Source organism: Thunnus thynnus, chromosome 4 (genome assembly GCF_963924715.1).
Source record: "Thunnus thynnus chromosome 4, fThuThy2.1, whole genome shotgun sequence".
Classification (NCBI taxonomy): domain Eukaryota; kingdom Metazoa; phylum Chordata; class Actinopteri; order Scombriformes; family Scombridae; genus Thunnus; species Thunnus thynnus.
In genome coordinates, this window is record NC_089520.1 from 29,268,458 (window position 1) to 29,285,336 (window position 16,879).

General features: G+C 42.5%; 1 protein-coding gene across 4 annotated transcripts; it reads right to left on the reverse strand.

Annotated features, from left to right (window-relative positions):
- Window positions 1-32: 32 nt before the first annotated feature.
- Window positions 33-15,799, reverse strand: myh7ba (myosin, heavy chain 7B, cardiac muscle, beta a). 4 transcript variants are annotated; one of them, XM_067588205.1, is made up of 41 exons: window positions 15,293-15,799; window positions 14,598-14,701; window positions 14,342-14,485; window positions 13,392-13,548; window positions 13,231-13,258; window positions 12,817-12,913; window positions 12,003-12,095; window positions 11,822-11,885; window positions 11,635-11,733; window positions 11,448-11,551; window positions 11,209-11,347; window positions 10,994-11,112; window positions 10,455-10,604; window positions 10,037-10,207; window positions 9,773-9,952; window positions 9,541-9,673; window positions 9,377-9,450; window positions 8,922-9,009; window positions 8,723-8,840; window positions 8,497-8,620; window positions 8,217-8,353; window positions 6,237-6,492; window positions 5,881-6,123; window positions 5,522-5,698; window positions 5,209-5,354; window positions 4,993-5,083; window positions 4,522-4,911; window positions 4,277-4,403; window positions 4,071-4,189; window positions 3,749-3,945; window positions 3,474-3,657; window positions 3,031-3,196; window positions 2,787-2,911; window positions 2,545-2,660; window positions 2,247-2,439; window positions 1,948-2,151; window positions 1,546-1,671; window positions 1,048-1,218; window positions 840-944; window positions 657-752; window positions 213-531 (listed from the first exon to the last, which is right to left on the reverse strand). In XM_067588205.1, the coding sequence occupies exons 1-41, from the start codon at window positions 15,387-15,389 to the stop codon at window positions 376-378; spliced, it is 5,808 nt and encodes a 1,935-aa protein (XP_067444306.1). In that variant the 5' UTR covers window positions 15,390-15,799; the 3' UTR covers window positions 213-375. The 4 variants fall into 4 exon arrangements, with proteins under 4 accessions (XP_067444305.1, XP_067444306.1, XP_067444303.1 ...); XM_067588204.1 differs by lacking the exons at window positions 12,817-12,913; window positions 14,342-14,485; window positions 14,598-14,701; window positions 15,293-15,799 and adding exons at window positions 33-146; window positions 12,195-12,218 and having other exon boundaries at window positions 397-531; window positions 13,392-13,479; XM_067588202.1 differs by lacking the exons at window positions 12,817-12,913; window positions 14,342-14,485; window positions 14,598-14,701; window positions 15,293-15,799 and adding an exon at window positions 12,195-12,218 and having other exon boundaries at window positions 13,392-13,479.
- Between the last annotated feature and the right edge of the window lie 1,080 nt (window positions 15,800-16,879).

The following is a 16,879-nucleotide window of genomic DNA, read 5'->3' on the forward strand; positions in this document are numbered from 1 at the left end:
CACACTGCAAAATAAAGATAAAAACAATCATATTTAAAGGTTCAAAGTCTTTATTTGGGCGCGTCCACACAGTCGAGCACAGCTGTTGCAGCTGGCTGGCTGTGATATGTTTGGCCACAACGCTCAGCCTCACATCATTCAGCAAGCTGAAATACACAAGACAGGGGTGTTTATTAGCAACCACATACACAGTGTCATAGAGTTACTCATGACCACACTGGAGATCACATGAGACGGCTATGTGAGGTCATCTTCAACAGAGGATTAAATCCAGTCTCTTCTAAGATTAGTTCTTGTTACGAAGCCCACTGGCTTATTTTAACAAATACTTCCAAAGGTCAAACAATTCTGCAGCGTACTGTAATATGACTTGCATCATGAGTTTAGTTTACCAACCTTGCTACCTTGGTCACGCGTGCGGACACGGAGCTTGTTGACCTGTGATTCGGCCATATCAGCCCTCTCCTCTGCGTCATCAAGCTCATGCTGGAGCTTCCTGTACTTGGATATGTTGGTGTTTGCCTGCTCCTCCTACAGAGAGGAAGAAACCAGGAAACTATTTCAGAATTGGAGGAACTTTGTAAAAATGATGATCATTTTTCACTGACAGTACACTAATACTAACTTAAGTACATCATCTCTAACGGTGGACTCACCGCTTCCTCAGCTTGTCTCTTGTAACTCTTCACTTTGGCCTGAAGCTTGTCGATGAGGTCCTGCAGGCGGACCAGGTTCTTCTTGTCCTCCTCAGCCTGCACGAACAGCACAGTGAGCTTTTACCCTACTTTCAATTTATATATCCTGGCATGATCTATGTTCAAACAGCAGTGGTGGTTTACCTGGTAGGAGAGCTCTTTGATTCTCCTCTCATACTTGCGCACTCCCTTCTGATAGTCTTGGCTCTTCTTTTGCTCACATTCCAGTTCATTCTCCAGTTCTTTGACCTACCAGAAAGATCAACATATGACAAACCCATTCTACCCATTACAAGGTTTAGCAGGTAGGACAGTGACAACATAAAAAAAATGAATGTGTCTCAGCTCTCACCCTGGCCTCCAGCTTCTGGACCTGCTTCTTGCCACCCTTGAGGGCAATCTGCTCCGCTTCATCCAGACGCATCTGCAGGTCCTTTATGGTCTGCTCCATGTTCTTCTTCATCCTCTCCAGATGGGCACAGGTGTCCTGCTCCTTCTTTAGCTCCTCTGCCATCATGGCTGCCTACAAATACAGAGGATCAGTGTTGGGGGGGCATGAAGTAATCTCCAACTGGACTGAAACCAACAGCAATAACATCAACACGCCGCTGGCAGAACTTAGAGTGGACTGTATTTATGTAAGCTGATTTATTACAGCAGTGATCTAATTACTGAATAATTATAAACACAACGTAGTCAACCATTCTCTGATCTCTATCACACCCCTGAGGATACATTTTGCGCTGTCTTGTAGTGTGAATATCTTACATTTAGATGTTTTATACCCTTGCGTTTTAGATTTAGTTTACTCACAAACTTAATCTGAGCTTCGTAACTGCACATCTCTTACATCAGTGATGGCCTTCTTGGCCTTCTCCTCTGCGTTGCGGCACTCCTGCACAGCATCGTCCACCTCACTCGACAGCGTGGACAGATCCATCTCCAGTTTCTTCTTCTGGTTGATCAGCCCTGTGTTCTGGAGCAAAAGAGTCAATTTTAAGACTCCTTTCAAGTCATTTTTATCTTGATTTCAATATGGTTTCTTAGTACAAGCTGGGTGGCTGTACCAGAAGGTAACAAACAGGCTAGAAGAACTACATTTTGAAGAATATTTTCAGCTAACAAACACAAAAACTAGCTAGCTTGGAAAACAGCATACCATCTTTCTGTCTACTGAAAGTAAATGACCATAAATAAGCTATTTATTTATCATAAATGTACTGCAGGTTGGGTTTAAATGCATTTTTCTTACCTGAGAATGCAACAGGTTGACTCTCTCTGTGGACTCCAGCAACTCGTGCTCCGCTAGCTTGCGTGCACGGTCGTTTTGCTCCAGCATGGCCCTGAGCTCCTCCACCTCAGCAGCCAGCAGGTTGTTGCGGCGCTCTGTCACCGCCACCTGCTCCTTCAGCTCCTCGTTCTGGTGAAGAGTCTCATCCAGCTCCAGCTGAATGTCCTGTCAAGTACATGCAAGAGATTTTGATTGTCATGAAACATTAACATAATAATATTGGACAAAAACAGTCCATGTACCGATGAATCTGAGCTCACCTTGATCTGGACCTGAAGGTTTCTCAGGAGTTTCTGAGACTCTGCGGCCTGCCTGTTAGCGTGGCCCAGCTGCACCTCCATCTCATTCAGGTCGCCCTCCATCTTCTTCCTCAGGCGCACTGCCTCGTTGCGAGACTTGGCCTCGGCATCCAAGGTGGCCTGCATAGTCTCCAGTGTTCTCTGGTGGTTACGGCTAGAAGGCGTAAATAGAAACATTAGGAGGATCGAGTGTATGTGGGGTGGTTGATGGGACAGAATCATTGATTTGCTGCAGTAACATGAAAAGACAAAAACTAACCGAAGGTTGTCAATTTCTTCATCCTTCTCTGCCAGCTTCCTGTCAACTTCAGCCTTGATCTGGTTAAGCTCCAGCTGGATCCTGAGAGTTTTGCTTTCTTCATGCTCCAGAGTGCCCTGAGACAGAAGGACAAACCACTTGAGGCTTGAAGATATACTGTTGGCCACCCCAGTCAGATTTTTTTTTTTTTTTTACACAGACCACAAGAACAGAGAAGTGAGAGAACTCAGCAAACTACTTACTTCAGCTTCCTCCAGTGCAGCCTGAATCTCGCTTTTCTCCAAGTCCAGACCTTTCTTTATCTTCTCCAGCTCATGGATGGTCTTCGCTCCCTGACTGATTTGATCTGACAGGTCAGCAATCTCCTCTGAGGGAGTAAAGATGAACAAGTAGTTTATATTTTGCGTAAAGATCATGAATGCTCTGTCTCAATGCAAATCTCAAACTGTGTATCAATGAGGTGAGCTACAATGGCACATACTGTACCTTGGAGGTTCTTATTCTCCCTCTTGATGGTCTCCAGATGATCCAAGGTCTCCTCATAGGAGTTCTTCAGTTTAAAGAGCTCTGTGCTCAGGCCACGAGACTCCCTTTGAGAACTTTCCAGCTCAGACTGGCACTCCTCATACTTCTGTTTCCACTCAGCCAGCACCTGGGAGAGGCAATGAGATGGATTTTCAGCTTTTAGATTTCATCCCTTCTTCACTGGATAAAGCAGAGCTCTAATGGTGCAAAGGTCATGAGTTGTACATGGTACTAATACTTGACCCTGCCAAGTCATCAAGTAACAAGACTGATGTACAAATAACTTAATTAGACTATGATTCATCTTCCTAATTAGTGGGTACTTTCCTTGACAATTGTAAAAGCAATCTTCTAGAGTAGTTGTCAGGAAACACATTACTTTTCAAGCTTTTCTTTGTCAGTACCTTGTCAAAATTGCGTTGCTTCTTGTCCAAGGCAGCAGCTGCAGCATTTGCACGCTCCAGGTCGATGACCAGGTCCTCGATCTCTGTCTGGAGCCGGTGCTTGGTCTTCTCCAGAGAGGAGCACTTGGCATTGGAAGCCTCCACTGTCTCCTCAGCCTCCTGCAGACGTGTCACCAGCTTCTTCCTAATAATTAAAGAGGCAAACAAATTTGATGCTCATGCCTTCAAAGGATCATTCTTTACCATCTGATTCTGTAAAAATATATCTCTCTCACTTGGCTTCCTCCAGCTCCTCAGTCCTCTGGATGGCATCAGTTTCATACTTAGTCCTCCACTGCGCCACCTCAGCGTTGGCCTTGGACAGAGCTCTCTGCAGCTCAGCCTTGCCTTCCTGCTCCTCTTCATACTGCTCTCTCAGAAGATCACAGTCATGTCGTGATGACTGCAGCGCATGGGCCAGGGCGGTCTTAGCCTTAAGAGACCAATCATGAAGTTGGAGAGCAGTTTGTTAAACTGGAGGGACTCAGAAGCTCTGCAGAGGTAGCTACCAGTTCTATAAATAACAAATACTGACTGATGTATTGATCAGAAACTGACCTTATTCTCCTCCTCCAGCTGTTTCTTGAGTTCCTCGACATTCTGCCCGAAGGAGTTCTTGGTACGCTGGAGTTGGGAGACCAAGGCTTCCCGCTCTTCAAGCTTCCTGCCCAGCTCGGCTACAAGGGGAGCAGGTATCTATGTTACCTACATGTCTGTGAAATCTGTTTGTAAGATTTATGATCAAATTAATTAATATTTCTTACCGCTCTCAGCCTGAGCACGGGCCCTCTGGGTATTGGTTTCATTGAGTTGCCTCTGAAGCTCGTCTACCTTGGCTTTAGCCTCGTTCATTTGATCTTCATACAGGCGACATGTCTTCTCTGAAGTGGCCTGCAGACCAGAAATGGAAATTGTAGCTTTTTGAGGGAATTCTCTGGACACTAATCTGGTGTGGTCCCATATTATTTTAAATCTCTAAGTGTGTTTGCCCTCTTTTTTGTCTATCTACCTTGCCTTTGGAGAGCTGCTCCACAGTGGAGGCCAGATCATCAGCCTCCATCTTGACCTCGCTCCTCTCTTTCTCCAGTTTCTGCTTGACTCGCTGCAGGCTGTCGATCTGCTCGCTCAGCTCTGCAACGCTGTCAGCGTGCTTCTTCCTCAAGGCTGCTGTTGTGGCCTCGTGGTGCAGCATGGCTTCCTCCAGGTCTCGCCGAAGCTTGAGAAAATCTGACTCTCTCTTCTTGTTAATCTCAATCTGGGTTGATGTGGCCCCACCAGCCTCCTCCAGGCGCTCGCTCAATTCTTCCAGCTCACGAGTCACATCACCACGCTGCTTCTCCACTTTGGCCCTATAAGCCCTGTCGGCCTCCAGCTCCTCCTCCAGCTCCTCTATTCGAGCCTGGAGAAAGCAATGGTCGGTTACTTTATCAAAATTATCTTACATAACTGCTCTATCAGAGGTTAAGAGAATAGTCTTCACCTGTAACTCCTTTATCTTCTTCTGGAGCTGGTTGACCAAGGCTTGCTCATCTTCAATCTTTGAGCTCATCGCATTCATTTCAAAGTCTTTTCTGGTAGTAAAATGATTTTTGTTAATTATTACTTCTTAATAACCTCAAAGGCAAGATTATGTTTTTTCGCTAATATATAATAATATATTATTATATCATATACTTATATATATGATCAGTCTTACTTTTTCAGCTTCTCTTCAAGTTGCTGCTTGTCGTTCTCCAGGTCCATAACAGACTCTAAGGAGAGTTTTAGATCTCCCTCCAGCTTACGTCTGACCCGTTCCAGGTCCATACGCAGCTTCTTCTCTTGTTCCAGAGATCCCTCCAGCTAATTCGCAAAAGGAGGGTCCAACTATGTTACACATTACTAGATAGTATATTGTATACATTATGACAATAAAAATAATTTTATTTGATCAATCTGTTACCTATTAGCATGTGGACTAAATGGCATAAAAAGGATGTTTTGCTTTTGTAAGTGATAAATAAACTCACATCATCTACTTGTTGCTCCAGCTTTGCCTTGGCTTTGGTCAGAGTGTTGACTTTGTCTTCCTCTGCCTGCAGGTCATCCAGCGTCTGCTGGTGAGCCTCCTGTAGAGCCTTCTTCTCCTTAGTCAGCTTCAGTATGGTTTCATCCAGAGCTGACATTTCTTCAATCAAGTTCTTCACCTGCAAGCAAGAGGAAGAAACAAAATTTGACACTTAGGAAATAAGAAATCAAAGACACATGCATTTTTCTTTTTTTCCCTCAGACATGTACAGTACAGTACAGTCCTGTGTTGTGGAGCTTTCTGTGGCCTCTTAGCACCCTCTTTAGGTAACTCACTGCTCTCCTATTCCAGTCTCCTCACCTTGTTCTCAGTGGCGTGTTTCTCCTTTTCCACTTTAGCCAGGGTGATCTCCAGATCGTCAATGTCTTTCTTCAGCTCAGTGGACTCGTCCTCCAGCTTGCGTTTTTTGGCGAGAATATTAGCGTTCATCTCCTCCTCATCTTCCAACCTCTCCATGATTTCTTTCACTTTGGCCTCCAGCTGGATCTTAGTTTTGATGAGCTGGTCGCAGCGTTCCTCGGCATCGGCCAGATTGTCCTGCTCCTATGGCAGACAGAAGAGAAAAACAACTAAATAAGAACAAAAAAAACTTGAAATGTGTTATATACTCTTCCAATATGTTCCCTTTTCTAAAAGCTGAATGTGTGAATACTTACTGCCTGCAGCTGTAGAGCGAGGTCATTCTTCTCTTGGATCAGGCTGACCTGCCTCTCCTCCAGCTCTTTGCGCTTGACCTCAGATTTCTCCAGAGCCTCCTTCAGCTGGATCAGCTTCTCCTTCAGAGATGCCAGTTCTTTTTCTGTGGCAGCGCTCTTCAGAAGGGGCTTGATCTTGAAGAAGAGCTTCATCCAGGGCCAGTGCTTGACAGCGTTGAAGGCCCGGATGTTCCACTGGATAATCATCAGAGCTTCCCTGAAAACAGGAAGAAAAATGGAGGGAAGAGTGAATGTTTTCCCTCTAAAATCTTCAGGTTAGAAAACAAACCCGGAGGCACTTCAGCAGTTACCATGGTGTGTTTAACCAATAAAATTTTTTTTTAAAAATTATAAATATATATATATATATTTGGTCAGCTGTAACACCTGAATACAATGTGTATTATATAATACAATGCATCACAACTAATTAGCAAGCATCCGAGAGGTCTATACAGTTATAATATACATAAATGGTTGAAATAGATAGCTAAAAGTAATAGCATTAAATAAACAGTTCAAATGATTAGCTAAAAGTATCAGATAAAAGGTGAAATAGCTAAAAGTAATGGATAAACAGTTGAAATAGTAGCTAAAAAGTAATGATAGATGGCTGAAACCTATAGCATTTGCCAACTGACCAAACCAACCTTAACACTGATGGTACAATTGTAAAAAAGAAAAAAAAAAGAATGCAACAACACTCACTCTGATATAGTTTGTAATGCTAAAACAACATCCAGGTCAAAATCAATTTAAATGAACACATTTGGAACATGACTGGTGGTGGGATTGAAGTACTTGGGCTCATCTGATAGTGTTGTGGGGTTACGCCCGAAAAACAGAGTTGGGAAACACTGACGTAAGCCGTATCAGGCTTTAATACCAATAGAAATAAAGTTCAGAGCACTCATATCAAGGGAAGAAGGTCAGAAAGATTTATCCTGGAGTTCCCCGTTTATTTATTTAGTTACTTCTCCTTGGCGCTTGATTTTTGGCACTAATCCTGCAAGTATCTACTCTCTTGTATCTAATCATACACCCAAGGATGTAATATGAAATCATACACCTAATGCTGCTTTTGATGTTTCATGACTGTGACCAAACAGGGTTACCAGATTGATTTAGTCCCAGGATGACTTCTCACAGTCCTAAATATGGATCCAGAGCAGACTGGTCAAGGACTTCCTGTCAGTGTTCAGAGGGTGAATTTGAGTGAGCAGGAGGTGACTGAATGAGGGTGGGGGAGCTGATTGCATTTTTGACATGACTCCATGCCGGGTGCCTCTCAAAGGTGAGCGTCTGTGTTTATTTAGGAACTAAAGCCCTCTGTCCAACGGCAGGCTTTAATCCTCTGTCACCCGCCACATATCCCATCAATGCACTCACTTACAAGTACAGGCGCCGCGGACAAAAGGGGCCAGGGGCCATCGGGCATCCAGGGAGGGGGCTGGGGGTTGTATTTTTAGGGAGGGCCTGAGCAGCTGCCACTTGACACATGTCGCCACCTGGCTCTGAGGACACCGTCAGCATTGTTTAATTTAGAGAGAGCGGATGGAGAGAATGACCAGAGACCTGTGAGTGGGGTGTGTGTGTGTGTGTGTGAGAGGGATGGGGCCCTTATTAACAGTAGGGCCACACACATGCCTGGTAACCATACAAGGGCAAGCACACGCCTCACACACGCCGATAACACTGCCCTTGCATGCCACACATAGCAGAGCGAGGGAGTGAATACTAAGGTATAGTGTATCACAAGCTGAAAGGCTCGCGGCTGATCATGTTGCTATTGAACCTGTTCAAAGAAGCAACTGGTGTTGGAGGTCTTTTTTTTTTTTGTACTCATGTCTTCACCTTCTTGTGAGGTATAAAGCAAAAAGGCTTTCATGCGCCTGAGAACATGTTTTATATTCATTCAGGTTCATGAAAAAAGTCTTTTACCTCCTTTCCATCATCTTCTGCAGCTCCATCCTCATGATCTTGCCTCGAGCGACTGCCTGCAGCAGCGTCAGGATTTTGGCCAAACGCTCGTCTCTCAGCTCCTCGAGTTGACCCAGCAGGCCTGCCTTAAAGAACACCTACATGAAGCCAAAAGTCAAGAAAGAAACAAAGATTAAATCAGGGGTTGACAGCACTTAAAATAAAATCAAAACACATAACCTAAAATAGATTGGGTGTAATGTAGATAGCTCTATGTTACACACAAGCTGCCGCCTCATACCTTTGTGTGTCCAAATCTATACTGGTTGTGGTCGATATCCAAGGAGCCCAGCAGCTTTTCTGCAGCTTTCCTGCTATCCACAAACTTATCATCTGGGATGGCGTGTGGGTTCAGGATGCGGTAGCTGCACAAATGTATAAAAGATTTTTAGGACTGATCACAGTGTCACTTGAAGTCCTATATTCAAAAAGTGATCAGAGTGATCTGTGTGTCTGGTTTGTCTTACCGTTGTTTGAACTCAGCATAGAGCATGCGGTTGGGAAAGCCCTTTCTGCAGATCCTGATGCCTTCCAGAACACCGTTGCAGCGTAGCTGGTGCAGCACCAGAAACGAATCAATGACCCCTGCACAGAACAGGTTCAAACATGAGTCTAGTCCCCATGGTTTAGCACCTGATGATATGTGATGATTGTGCTGAGTGTTACCTGGAGTCTTGGTCTCATTAGGGATGATGCAGCGAACAAAGTGGGGCTGGGTGCAGCGGAGGTTGGTCATCAGCTTGTTCAGATTTTCCTGGAAGAAAGATCAAACATTACAAATTGTGTTTAATGAGTCAACGAAAAAAACTTTATTGTGTGTGTGTTTTTTTTTTTTTTTTTTACAAAAATAACTAGAGAACCTCCACACAACACATTTTATCTCACAGGATTTTGTGTTCCTCACAAGTGTCGCTGATGTAAATGAGAGAGGAGCCAGCACAGACTTAAAGTGATGTTCATGTGATCATTGCCCTAAACATCACTGCAAGTCTTAACTGCCTCCGTCCCAGCTGTCCAGTGATGCCCACATTTTCACACCACAAAAAACACTGACAGTTATTTAGAATAAGACTGGATTCATCTGGTTAAATAGTAGACCCTTTTACTGGTGTCAGTCTCACCTTGTGAAGCTGAGACACAGTCTGGAAAGAGGCTGCCTTCTTCCTCTTCTCCTTGACGCCAGGCTTGGACTCGACTGAGTGATAATAAGCAGAGTGATTCATTTGACCACATTAAGGCCTCTGTTATATTCTTTAATCTTCTGTCAGAATCCTGTTGACTGTACCTGAGTCTGAGCCGATGTAATTCTCATACAGAGAGGCGAGCAGCTTGTTGGCAGACTTCTGGAAACAGGCCACCACCGTCTCATTCAGCGGGTCTTTGTTTTTGTCTAACCAGCCAAGAATATTGTATGGCACCTGTGAAACACAGCCGTGGGAGCCAAATTATTAGATGTGCTTAAAACAGTGAATGCGGTGAATTCTTCATTAAAGAATTAATTGTGAGAATGCTCTTACCACTCCAGCATAGTGCACCAGCTCAAAATGGGCCTCGAACTTGCGCTTCTTGTCTGGTCGTGGCTTTTGGAAGTTAGGCGACTTGCCAATGTGATTATCATACAGCTTGGCTTTAAAGCTGCTGTCTGTGGCCTTTGGGAACATGCACTCCTCTTCAAGGATGGACATGATGCCCAGCGGCTGCAGGGATGACAACATGTGAGTATAATATGTCTAGAAAAGCTGATTAAACTTTGCCTAACATGACTACAATGATTTGTTCACCTTTTCAATGAGATCAATGCAAGCTTGAAGGTCCAGCCCGAAGTCGATGAAGGTCCAGTCGATGCCCTCTCTCTTGTACTCCTCCTGCTCCAGGATGAACATGTGGTGGTTGAAAAACTGTTGCAGTTTCTCATTTGTGAAGTTGATGCACAGCTGCTCGAAGCTGTTGAGCTGCGATGAAAGAGGAACAGGTGTTTAGAAGTGAACAGCATGAAAAACATGAGGATATGTCACACAGATTCATCTTGCAATAATTCATCTTGATGAGAAAGATGAAACACAAAACAGAGCACCTGCTGATATTCAAACAAAATATTCCCATGCAAGCAGAAAACCAGTTTGATCTTTTTTTTTTTAAAAAAGACAACTTTAACATCCATAATAATATGAAAAATAATTGCACTATGGATCTACTTACCTCAAAGATCTCAAAGCCAGCGATGTCCAGGACTCCTATGAAGTACTGGCGGGGCAGAGAGGTGTACAGGGTCCGGTTGATGCGTCCCACGAGCCATTTGAACATGCGGTCATACGTGGCTTTGGCCAGAGCGCCGACGGCATAGTTAACCTACAGCGTCAATGCACAAATGCACACCCACACACACAGGAGGAATACAGCTGTCATTCACACAGGAAAGCCCTGTTGCTTAGATACCAGATTCTAGTGTGTGTGGAGAGTGTATTGATTGACTGAGAAACTGTCCTTCATAAACGCACTAATCATCCTGGAGAATGAAATGAACCTGAACACGTACTACCTTGTAAAGTATCTTATATGTGTCAGATCTGCTTTTATCTATATGATCTATTGATTGTTCAGTTATAACTCCTCTCTCTTCTGATTGGCTATGAAGAACATTACAGAAAATTCTAAGAAAAATACCGATTCATTGTCATTCCAATTTTAAAAATAATGAAAAAAAAACACAGAAAGCAAACACTGATGTATCTCCTCACCTGTTCAACATTCTGTCCTTTCACCACATACTCGTTCCCCACCTTCACCCTTGGGTGGAGGAGGCCCTTGATGAGGTCAGCTGAACTGACTCCCATCAGGTACGAGGCCTTGTCTGCACCTGGTCACCAAACAGGACAAAACGAGTCAATCACAAGCTTGTTTTAAAATTTTTAGTGGTTGGTTTTGTGTCAGATCTTATGTGACTGGTTCTTACTTTCAGTGCCGGCGGCTTCCGCCTGCTCCTCGCGCTGCTTTTGCTTGAATTTCATGTTGCCAAAGTGCATAATGGCTCCAACTATTTTGTAACAGCCATACTTCTCATCAGGCAGGAAGCCGAGGATGTCCATGGCATGCTGCAGAAAGACAGAGACGAAGAGATCTCACGACTTGATTTACTGGATGTGTTGTACTAAAATGCAGCTGAATTTCTCTCCCTTAGATAAAAGCTCTTACATCAGTGCCCATCAGCTCCTGTCCATCATCCATGTTCTCCACAGTGGTCACCCCCTGGGAGCAGAAGTGGTAGTCATACGGGTTAGACGACACCAGCAGCATGTCTGGAACAAAGAGTTTACACACAGTCATGTCACAGTCCTGCAGTCGTAGGTAAAACATATTTAAAGCTGCCACAGTGACAAACCTAACAGCTCTGGTTTCTTCTGCGACATGATCTGGTAGTAGATGTGGTAGCTCCTCTCACCAGGCTGCTGAAATATCACTCTGGATTTTTCCAGAAGATCTGAAGAGCAGAGAGAGGAGTTCATACTACACATGAAGCAAGAAAAATATGTAGTGTTAAAAATACTGCGTTCACAACATTAACTCACATCTATCAATATCAGCCGAGGCCAGTTTTCCAGTAGGTCCAAAGTGGATCCTGATGAACTTTCCCTGTGGGAAAAATATATATGAAATGCTCAGTAAATCAACTGACTAATATCCAGAATATCAAGCTCATTTGAATGTATATAAAATATAAAAGACACAGGGTATATTCCTGTTACTCACAAAACGGGATGAGTTGTCATTCCTCAGCGTTTTGGCATTACCAAACGCCTCCATGGCGGGGTTCGCCTCAATGATCTGATCCTCCAGAGTCCCCTAGGAGTGACAATTATCAGTAAATGTAAAGATCATTTTTCAATCATTTTTTACAATTTACAGTTTATGTTAAAGTGATGTTCCACAACTGTAACTCACCCCTGTTTTAGTTGCAGGACCCTGCTGCAAAAGAAGAAGGCGAGAAGCCTGTGAGTGCGATATCATGTCAAGAATGGCTGAATAATGCTTTCACAATCAAAGGGGAACATCATGACCAACTGGAAAATTAGAAACTGGTTGTTAAAACTGTGGTAAAAAAAAGAAAACAATGGCCACTTTGTTTTATATGATGAAGTGTGGTGAACGCAGGGGAGAAAAGGGGAGGAAAAAATGAGCATCAAACAACATAGAAAAGTCAAAAATCAAAGGGAAAGATAATGGAAAATCTGGAGCCAAAAAAAAAAAAAAAAAAAAAGAAATGACATGGAAAGGGGAAAAGAAAAATGATTCAAAAATCAATAAGAAAGCATTGTGAAGTGGCTGGAAGTGGCTACACAACACATGAGGGTAAAGACTCAGACATGAATGTAATAAGTTCTCACATTCACCATTTCAACAGTGAGAAAAAATGTATGGAAACATATGGTTTAAAGGGAATACACTGAAGGACTCCTGGGACCAAAAAAAAAAAAAAAATGAAGAAAATAAAAATAAAATACAGCAAAAAAGCTTGAAAAAGGGAGGTGGGGAACAAAAATACGGGTTGCCATGTCGGCCTTACTCCTTTCTTAGCAGATGTTTCCCCAAGAGCTGCCACAATGGCAAAATACTGAATGACACGTTTCGTGTTGACAGTTTTGCCAGCACCGGATTCTCCGCTATAGGAGTGTGAAAAATAACAAAGTGTAGATACAACAGGTAGAAAGTAGTCACAAAACTATTTAAAAAGGTAGTGTAAGTCAAAATCATTACACTGCATGAGAGAAAGAAAAAGAAAAAAGTGAGAAACAGATTTTAGTCAAAGCCAAAATCTTTAGCGGAAAAGAAAAAATCTTTAAAATCGACTGTGTGTGAAAAATCTACTCTACATATTATATCAGTGCTCATATAATTACAAGCTGTCTAATGTTTCTTCTCTAATGTGTGACTTGCAATAAGACAAAATCTAAATTCATTTGAAGCAGTTGATACTTACGTGATGAGCATGGACTGGTTCTCCCGATCTGATGAAGGGAAAATAACACAAGGCTTAACTCTTGTAACTCAGACCTGACAGGTGTGTGTGTGTGTGTTTATATTTGGTATATGTATCTGCATGCTGGTTTCATATTGTTTTGTGTGTGTGTGACCACTCACTGCGCAGCATGTCATTGTAGGCATTGTCTGCGATGGAGTAGATGTGCGGCGGCGACTCAGTGCGGCGTTTGCCTTTGTAGGCAGCGACCACAGGGGCTGTGTAGACGGGAAGCCACTTGTATGGGTTCACCGTCACACAGAAGAGCCCGGAGTAGGTCTGAGGTAACAGGAAGACAACAAACATGATTAACCCTCATCCTCCCAACATATTTAAAATACAAGGACTACCAACTGGGGCCCCTGGGGACCCCAAGACTGTACTGTAATAAACAACCATCATAGCAAAATGTTAACTGATTACTTCTCACAACATTATTAGTTATGTCATTAATGTCATCTTTAAAAAAAAACAAACATATTATTATTATTTTAGGGAAGTTCCAGTTAATTTGCATATTGTGTAAAACAAAAATAAATACATCTCTTTAATACAAATTGCAGCTTTTATCCCAAGTACAATCTTTCCACAAAGCCTTCAAAATGGCTGACAGACTTCCCCTACCCCCCCCCCCCTCCCAATAGTGTGTGATACCTTTAAATTAGGACCCATGGTAAACAGTAAAGTAGTGCTTTTGACTGGACCCCAATGCATTGATTTTTTTTTTTTTTAAAAACACTAATTTAAAGAAACCGAAAACAATGATATGAAGTCATTAAACGAACTGATTGACAAAGTCATGAAAAATTGGAATGATAGAATAAAGCAACTGTGAGATATGACAAATAGTAAACCTCTGTGGTCTGCGGGGACCCCAGTCAGTAAGATTAAGGTCAACTCACTATGATAACAAACTTGACAATTTCTGCTATAATCCCCAAATGAGAGCTACTGATAAATTAACATTACTTAAAATCACACAGTTAAACTCGGTATTTTAATGCGGGGATTATCATGTCCTTTGGAAACATGTGTGAGTGGAAACACCATCAGTCCATAAAAAGATACTCACATAGATCATCCAGGCAGAGTAGCGTCGGCGCAGGTTGTAAAGAACAGAGGCCTCGTTGAGGTGTGTCAGCATGGCCATGTCTTCGATCATGTCATACTTAGGAGGATTCATCTGCTGGACGTCATCCTCCTTCACTTGTAGAGTCTGATGGACACAGGTGGACATGAGAAAGGCATCATGGGATTGTGTTGTACATGTAAAACTCCTGAGGTCTATATTTTAGGTTTTCTTTCTGTAAGAAGGGATGATCTCTTACCCTCCCATCTTTTGTCTCGACAATGACTTTGTCACCTCTGTGCTCCTTGATCTCAATCTCAATGTAAGCCTCTTTGTCATCTGGGATCCAGGCTCGCTTCTTACCTAACAGCACAGCAGAGAAGAGTTCACTGAGTGGAAGAGTGTTGGACAAAAGCAAAACTCTCCACAACACATATAATATGATTGAAGCTAATAAAAATACAGACAATCATCACAAAATTAAAATATTACAGAAGTCAGCCTGTGTGGCAAAAATACTCATCTCAGCAAGTCTGTTATTGTATTTATTGAATCAAAAACCTTTATTTATATAACTTTTCAAAAACGAGTTAATAAAATAGTAACAACTGTTTAACATTTAACTAAAACAAAAGAGAAATCCAACAGTTGATTAATATTAATTTATTTGTTTCTAGCATTGCATTGGAACAAAAAAGATACATTTCGAGTGTTTTCCGAGTTTCAATACTAATTGTTTCTTGAATATCTGAAACAAATATAACCGCACAGACAGAATTACAGTATCTCTCACCATCGGCCGAATTTATACATCATTTAACGACAGTTAACAATTTAAAATTAAGTCCAAAACTAAATTAAATTCTAATATGAACATATTTCATGTGATTTGCCCTATAAGGTTGCGTTTCTTTGAAGTGCCCTTATTAGGTGATTAAATGATATCAGGCCTACCGTCAATAGAGACGGTGTGCGTCGTCAGCAGCTCCAGGTCAGATTTGCGTAAAAACGATGCAGCCTCCCCGAACTCCCGCATGTCAAAGCGCGACATGGTGGCAACTCCTCGCCGGCCCAAAAACCGGACACAGGCAGACAAGTTGTGGAACTCCTTTGGTAAGAAAAACACAATTTTTTTGTTAGGATCAGTAGTTCTTAAAAAAAGCTAAAGCTGTTTTTGTTACTTCAGTCTTCCATTATTGAATGATGGATGAGATCAGCTGCAGTCAAAAAAAAAAACAATACGTGGCCATGAAAACACTGTGCGTAAAGAGCGCAAATCCTCTATCACCAAAATGAAAACTACAAAAACACAGCAGCATATGGAGAGAAAGAGGACAGAGGAAGATGAGCGCCCTTCTCACACGTGTCAGCGAAGGTAAACGGTATAACTCTACTGTGATGAAAGTAGGACTCTATAAGACGCTTTAAAGAGGAGCCAACCCGCGCGTAAAAACACGTAATGATCAACCTACCAAACAGAGGCAAAAAGTTCTCCACTGACCTCAGGACGACCACAACGAAATAACAGCTTGGCGAGATGTTCCCTCCTTTATACTGTGTTCCTCAAGGTCACGGTCAGTGCACATTTGTCCCTCATTAGCATATGCCACCTCCTCCGACGCCTATTGGTGCTGAGCGCCTGTCTCAATTGACACAAAAGGAAAGCTACGTTTTTGTCATTGCGCTAAACCCAAGCCGGCTATTTTTGTATCCCAGTTATTTTATGCACTGTACACACTGCGAGGGAGTGGGAGAGAGTTGCATTAGGAGCATCCCTGTAGGGGGGAATTTTTTCACTCCATAGATTTTGAAGGGCGATGCATCATTGCCTCTATTAACACAGTAACTTGTGTCCACACCTAGAAACAAAAACTGGAAATTTGACAGAATATTCTTAGAAAACTATTAAATGATATACGCAGAACATGTAAAAGAAAAGTTACAGCCAGTAGGTATATGTATATACATGGAATGTATTTATTGCTCTTATCCTCTCTCAAACTCCTGATGAACACAAATCCACTAATCCCACTTTAGGTGACTCCGATGCTCATGAACTCATGTTGGCCTCCAAGTAATTGCCCTGCTGCTTTTGTGTTGTTAAGAGCCAACAGGGATGTTTGCTATTGTGTATGGCCACAGAGGATGCAACCTTAGAAGAGATTATTTCAGGAGCTGTGTGGCATTAAACATGCTACTATAAATATACTACATTATATTAATAGAGAGAAACATGGCGCACGGCTCCTACCACACAATAAAGTGCTTCACATGAATTCAAAACCGATAAATATGAGCGTCGATTTATCCCAAAGATGAGATGAGAGATTGTAAATATAACTTTTGTTTTTTCAGATTTTCTCTAGAAAGCCACAAACGGCAATATCTCAGGCTTTAGCGCTTTGGGCCTCTGATGAAAATGCGAAGTAGCTATATCTCGGAAACCATCTGCTGATAGTGCAGTGCGTTATATTTTCATACGTAGCTGCTGTAATTTTGTGTATCCAGTAATTCTGGCATAAGCAGTGCGCCTCTCACACT